Genomic DNA, 7,158 nt, shown 5'->3' with positions numbered 1-7,158 from the left:
CACAAGTTATTTTTCAATTTAAACTATTATAATTTATATATTTAAAATCAGTATTTTAAAAAGCCGGAGCATGAGGCGAGGCGAGGCGTTTTATAGGCGAAGGTAAGTTTCGAGATACAGGGCATAAGTCCCATGGATATACCGGGTGTAGTCTCATGTATATTCAAATTTATAGTTTAATTACTAATAAAATAAGCAAAAGCAATCCTTTTAATGATTTATGATTTTTATTTTGAGATAAGTATTAATAATCAAAAATGAAGAAAAAAGTATTATAATTATTTTTTGAAAAATATCATTAAATCAATAATAAAAATATGATTTAAAGCAAAAAAAAAATTAAAAAAATTAAAATGTCTATTTTTACGTCCTGGACTTACGTTTTTATGTTTAGAACTTACGCTTCAAATTTTAGGACTTACGCCTTATGGATCTACGTTTTCAATTTACGATCCAGAGCATTTTTTGTGCGCCTCAACCGGAGACTCGCCGCAAAGACGTTTTTTAATTGATAGTTGATCTAACCCACTTCAATTGGTGTTTTTACGATGGTGATAATTTAAAAAGAAAATACAAACAATTAATAGTTAAAAACTCATGAAAAGATTATAATTCAAATGTGTTTTGAACTCTTAATAGTACTAGTACTAGTAACAGTAATAAATATTCTTTGTTCCATTTTATTTGTCTACCTTTTTTTTTATTGGTAGTACCCTAATATTTAAAAATTTGTTCAAGGGAGACCCCTCTGATTTATCAATGTAAAGATCTACATGTGTGTGATAAAGGAATTCTATTTCATTTTCTGATTTGGGGCTCTAAAACACGAGCATTAAGTTACTTACGAAATTTAAAATCTCTCGATACAGAGAACTTTTTGAATATCATTACCAATGATTACAATTTCATCAACACATACTAAAAAAAACAAACATAATAGTTTTCACGTCGACAATTAAAAACGAATTGCCTGAGATTGAAGAAAACCAACATCAACATAAGCAAAATCGACAAACCCACCCCCGGATGCTTGTTTAAGACCAGAAAGGATTGTTCAAGCAACAAATCGAGTTCTCCTCTTGTGGAGAATATTCGCGAGGAAGAGACATGTACACTTCCCTTTTTTTTTGAAACATGTTATGACTTTATGCTTTAACTTATTTTCACAACTCTACGTACTATCACCGTCTAGCTTAGAAACCATTGAACTAGCTGTCGGAGAAGATAAACTTTAATGGAAGTTTTTTTTAAAAATAATTTTATGATACTTTAAAAAGAATTAATTTTAGGAGTAAAATGCAAGAAATTTAATTCATTTTATTGTTAACCTTATAAAGTAATAAATAATTTAGGATAAATATTTTTAAGGGAAATTGCATAAGTATCCCCTCAATCTATGCCTGAATTCTCAGAGACACACTTATACTATACTAATGTTCTATTACCCCTCAACTTATTCTATAAATGATTTTCTATTCCTTTTCGTCCTACGTGACACTAACTTGAAAAAAAATGTCAACACACATTGAATCCACAAGATAATGCCACGTAAGTCGAAAAGGAATAGAAAATTATATATAAAATAAATTCTGAGAATAATAAAACCTGAATATAATAAATATTTTTAAAATTTTGAACATAGGTTGAGGAGCTACTCGTATATTGTTCCAATTTTTAATAATGTAAACAAGTATAATATGAAATTGTTGTAGCAACACATTTTCATTAGGAGTACACAAATTCAAAACAATTCCCGTGAAAAAGCTTAACACACTGACACCTCTCTATTTTCTCCTCTTTCTTTGTGTTGTATGTACTCTCTTTTTTCATCCATTGAAAAGCTACTAAAGCTTACATTATTTGTTACTTTTTTCTTTATTTGCTCTCCACTTTGAATTTAGCACCAATTTTCAGTATGGGAAATGTCTCTATGTTTTGTGTGTTTTTCTTCATTCTTGGAAGTGTAATTTTTCAACTTTCTCAAAGTACAACTGTAATAGTTGATGGAGTTTCACTATGGAAAAATCCAATTGTCCACATTGATGATTCCATTAGTAAGTGTATTACTAGTTTTCTTTGTATTATGAACCATTTCCTGTTTTTGTTACTTTTTTTATTTGACCAAATCTTTTTTCTTCAGTTTTTCAGCATAAGTACAAGTATAATGTGTACATTTTCAAGAATCAGAATGCCTTCAATGCCTGCAATTTCACTCAAGCTACACTTCTTACTAAATCTGATTCCAAGTCTTATACTGTAAGTTCCTCTTTTAACTTTCTATTGCTCCTTTTTGGCTCGAAATTTAAAAATTTGAGTTTTTGAAGTTGTGTTTGAACATGCTACAGAAGTAAATTTTTGAGAACTTCGAAAATATTTTTATGAACAAAACTTTTTGAAAATGCCACTTACTTGTTGGACATATCCAACTTAAAATTTGAAATTGAAAAGGATTTTAGGGAGTTCTCTCAATTTCTTCATAATTTCAAGATTCAAGCTTTGAAGGGCTAGTTTTTACCCAAAGTTTCAAATACATGCTTTCAATTTCTTCAAATATTTGCAAGATTCAGGGATAGAATTCAAAAGGGTGTTCAAAAATCTGCAAAAAGATTCCATCTTTTTAATATTTTTTTTTCTGATGAATTGATTTGCAGTGGCATCCATCAAGGCAGGGTATTTTTTACTTTTCATTCAACAATGGATCAAATGCAGCATGTTTACAAGGCCAAAAACTAGCAATTAAGGTATCTCTTCCAACTCCGGCGGCAAGTCCTGCCTCCTCGCCGGAAAAGCCACCGGTGGGAGCTCCACCGGTTATATCCGGCGGCGTTGTGTCATCTTCTCCGGCATATCCATGGCCGTTTCAGCCCCGAGAAGCCACTTCCCCTAGCCCTTCACCGAATGCTCTGTTACCGGCAAATGGGCCAACGGTGCCGGAAAAAGGAGATGAAATTCCGTTTATTAACAGTAATCCGGCGGTTCCGTTGCCAACTGGTGAAGTTGACTCTGCCACCATCCGCCCTTTGCCAACTTCCGGTTCTAATCACCAGGTAATTCGTCAAATTTATATCACTTTTCGGTCAATTTATATGAAATAGTTTGATTCATATACAATAATAGAAAACTTTTAAATTAAAATATTTTTAATTATGGAAATATGATTTTTTTGGGCACATAATAATAAAGTGTCAAGAAATTTAAATTTATTCTGAATAATTTAATACATCAAGAATTTAGTTAAAGGTATATTATGCATAGAATAGTGAGTGATCAGTCTAAAAAGAAAAAGGTTATAAGCAAAAGGAATAGTGGTAAAAGTTGGTTTAAGATTTTTTTTTTTTTTTTTTAGGGACGAAAGTGCTAATTTTGATTTTTGTGGTCCATATATTATACCTTTTTAAAGAGGAAATTTTGGACTTTCTTCATTTTTTTAAAAAAAAATTAAAGGAAAAAATACCTCATATTTTTGGTGTTAGAGACATTTAAACGATTTTCTTCGGTCAGTAATTCAATACTTTTGTTTATAGAAAGAAAAAAAAATAATTTAGTACCTACTGGTTGACTGCTAACTACTGTTTTTTCATATATTACTTTTAAGTTTAACCTTTTTTTATTTATATGGATTATTGTTAAGTAACACTGCTATTGTTCCCTTTTTATGTTTTTTTTTAATCTCTTATTGACTTTTTTTCCCTTTTTTTTCTTTTGGTTAGTCTATCTTCTTTTTTTATTTTTCTATTTTTATCTTTTTGTTCTTTTATTTAAATTATAATAAATTTTAGTAGGTACTAAACTGTCATTAAAAATATATATTTAGAGGTAATTAAGTTGTTGTGTGAAAAGGTAGGTTTTGGTGTAGTGTAAAATGTAAACCACACAAAAAAGAGTTTCAAACTAATCTAACTTAAAGATTTTTTTATTTTTTTTAGAATTTCTGAAATTTCAAGAACTAACCCAAAAAAAAGAAAAAAGAAAATAGAAAAAGATGACAAAAAAGAAGAAAAAGAAAGAGGGGAATTTAATTTAAAATAACCTAAAAAGTGAATGAAAAAAGAAAAGAACAAAAGGGACAAAAGGAGACTGATGATGGTGGTACTGATTAGATTCATTATTAATTCTAATTATATTCCTCATTGATGTTTTCAAGTTTAATTAATTAATTAATTTAATTTTTTTATTTTTTTTTTTGAAATTTGGAAATGCAGGTTGTGGGATTTTCAGCAATTCAAAGAAGTGTGTGCTTTGCAATTTTCTTAATGATGCTTTAGACAATGCAAAAAGGAGAAAGAGAAAAGTTTGAAATGTAAAAAAGAGAGATTCCACTGTTTGGGATGTAGTTTTGAATCTAAAGTAGCATTAAAAGGGGCTGATTATCATCTGTAATATTGCTATCCTTTGATCCTACTTTGACATTAGTTTAGTTTTGGCACCTTATCATGTTACTGTTTTTTTGTCATTAAATACGTTTTCCTTCGTCTTAAATTATTTATCGTAATTATTAAAATCAATTATATTCAAATTACTTGCCATTTTGGATGGGACTCGTGTACTAATACCTCTTGGTGCGTTTTCATTGTGCCTAGCCTTGAAGCTCTTCTCAGAACTCGCATAGTGTAAAGAAATAGATCTTGAGTCTTAACTTAATCCTAAAAGTTAGCTCATGAGAAGGCAATTGTCGAAGTCTAATCTTGAACATAATTCAACTCTAAAAACTATCTCATATGAGAAGATTGTCCAAGCCTATATGAAGATATCATTCATCTCTTTTAGTTTTCATCTGATGTGTAACTCTTCAACACTTGAAAAAACGCAAATAAAACATTGGTATTAGTAAGGCCTAATAAGAATATGTTTGAAGATTCAGGATTGCTAGCATCCTTGTAGTGAGCTATCAAGCCCAAGACCAAATGTTCCAACAATTCAGGTTTTAATGTATAAAGCCCAAAACCAAAAGCTATGATGGCATCTCTTCACCTTCATTTAATAAGCACATTGTAGTGAGCTAAGGAGATATGTTAAATAGAATTGCAATTTGCAAGGCAGGCTAGAAAAGGTTGTTAGGTAGCTGATTTGAGTTATACAAAAAATTAATGATATATGAATTAGTTATGAGTGAATCTATGTATTATTATTTTATGCAGATATTAGTTATTTCATCTGCTATCTCACATAAAATAACGTATAGATTTTCTCATAACTTACACATATATTAGTTATGAGGGTTTTAAAATTGTCAACCGAACATCATATTAGTTTTATATATGAATAACTCATTTCTTATCTACCTACCAAACGACGTAGAAGTTACAGGAAAATTAACATATAAATAACTTATTTTTTATCGAGCTACCAAACAACCATAATCAAACCACCACCACACCTTAAAGAAAAAGTGATACAAAGTGCCCATAACAACGTTATGCTTTTATAGGCTCAATTACAAACTCATAACAACACAACAAATTGAACCTAGTAATCACCAAACTCTGTTTTTACAATCAAATGAAAGAAGTAAATAAAAGAAAAAGGTTTTAGAAAATAACAACATATTCATGCTATGTTGTTAGCCTTTTAACCTTTTCTTTTCACAGATTGATTCTTAGTTCTTATGAGATGAATTACAAACACAAAAAGAGATAATATTAAGGCTGATCCTGCAACAATAGGTACACAAATTTTTGAGCTCTTCTTAGGCACATTGTCATCTTCCCTTTTCCTTGATGTTACACTAGCTTGATCATCTTTATGTTCATCCCTCGAATTCGATGATTCAGGTTTATCATGACCTACAAAATCTCCTCGAGCCTCTCTTGTTTCATCAATCGTATCGTTGCTCTGGATGTTTGAGTCTACATTTGGCATTATTTCATCCTTAACAACATGTTTTGAGTCTTCATTTGACATTATTTCATCCTTAACAACATGTTTTTCGACTACTTCACGTGGTTTTTCTTGATTTTCCTCTGCTTTTGGCTTATCCATATCTTCTTTAAATGTGACTTTTTTAGAAATCTTGTTAGCTACAATCGGCAATTCTTCATGTTCCTTCACTTCAACAAATTCAATTCCAAGAATCCCTTTTACTTTCTTAGGCATTTTAATTGTCAATATGGATATTTCATCATCAAATCTTGCCTTAATTTCATCCAAGATAACCCCATCTGGAATCTTGAAAGCCTTACTAAATTTTCTAACTTCTACATCTTTTTTGATCAATTTCCACCCTACCATCACAGTTTCTTGAACCGATTTTTCACCCCTTATCGCGATAATAGTCCCTTCTTCATTAATATCAACCTTAATGTTTTCTTGTATATAACCTATATACAGAGTTTATACATATTAGAAGTAAGTAAAAATGAACATGAAACTGAAAAAAATTACTACGTGTATGATGAAGAGAAAAATTTTACCTTTCAAATGGACAGTAAGGATGAACATTGTGTCTGTTTCTCTAGACTGGAAAAGAGGGCCAGCTCTGTCTTTTGCAAATTGAAATTCAGTAGAAGAGGATTCATTTGCAACTCTTGTTAGTTTGAGTCCCATTTCCATTTCCATTTTTCGCGGTTTTTCGCTACAAGAACTTTGATTATGTTAGGTGAAATTAAGTTTGTTTTTTTGAAGTCCAAAACAATGCAAATGCATATGCTTAACATAAACATGAGAGAAAAAGAACATATACTTTGCTTCATGACAAATTATACTTTGATTCAAGGATTATAACTTGTTATAGATGAAAGTTTGTTTTCGAAGTTTTGTCAAAGTTTGACTACAATAATAACATTATCGGTGTCATTTCACGAGTGGGGTTTGTATGGTGTGTCTTGTGGGATAGGCAAGCAAAAAGGAAAAGGCCTTGTTAAATATGTGCACATCGCCTTCCAATTGGACTTCATTTGTACTCCACAATGTAACACTTTTTAAGTTTAGTATTGCATTAGATTGATTCTAAATTCTTCTTCTATCAATGTTTTACAAGGCACACTTTTTCAAATTATTTATACTATAGGTCAACTGACACTAGTCAGTAGCTTAAAAAGGCCCATCAAATATGAATAGGTCCTAGCCCATTTTGTGTCTTCCAATAATGTTATTCTACTTTTGTTGTACTGATAAGAGTTGAATCCAGAATTTTAAGTGACAATCTATATATTATATAAA

At 30.4% G+C, this 7,158-nt stretch overlaps 2 protein-coding genes across 2 annotated transcripts; one reads left to right on the top strand and one right to left on the bottom strand.

Annotated features, from left to right (window-relative positions):
* The first annotated feature begins 1,721 nt into the window (after positions 1 to 1,721).
* Positions 1,722 to 4,511, top strand: LOC107016275. Its single transcript, XM_015216765.2, is given in 5 exon segments — positions 1,722 to 1,872; positions 1,875 to 2,054; positions 2,141 to 2,256; positions 2,652 to 3,047; positions 4,203 to 4,511. Coding segments are annotated over 5 exon segments (816 nt in total). The 5' UTR covers positions 1,722 to 1,811; the 3' UTR covers positions 4,266 to 4,511.
* An 846-nt stretch (positions 4,512 to 5,357) lies between these two features.
* Positions 5,358 to 6,944, bottom strand: LOC107017244. Its single transcript, XM_015217511.2, has 2 exons — positions 6,411 to 6,944; positions 5,358 to 6,317 (listed from the first exon to the last, which is right to left on the bottom strand). Exons 1-2 carry the CDS (start codon positions 6,553 to 6,555, stop codon positions 5,569 to 5,571), a joined length of 894 nt encoding a protein of 297 aa, XP_015072997.1. The 5' UTR covers positions 6,556 to 6,944; the 3' UTR covers positions 5,358 to 5,568.
* Positions 6,945 to 7,158: the final 214 nt, after the last annotated feature.

Source organism: Solanum pennellii, chromosome 4, assembly GCF_001406875.1.
Source record: "Solanum pennellii chromosome 4, SPENNV200".
NCBI lineage: Eukaryota > Viridiplantae > Streptophyta > Magnoliopsida > Solanales > Solanaceae > Solanum > Solanum pennellii.
The sequence above is the reverse complement of the archived record's forward strand: the minus strand, read 5'-3'. Positions and strand labels throughout refer to the sequence as shown.

Coding starts and splice junctions, on each gene's coding strand:
- LOC107017244 (XM_015217511.2), bottom strand. CDS start 6,555: ATGGAAATGGAAATGGGACTCAAACTAACAAGAGTTGCAAATGAATCC. Junction 6,318..6,410: donor CCTTACTGTCCATTTGAAAG/GTAAAATTTTTC, acceptor CTCTGTATATAG/GTTATATACAAGAAAACATT.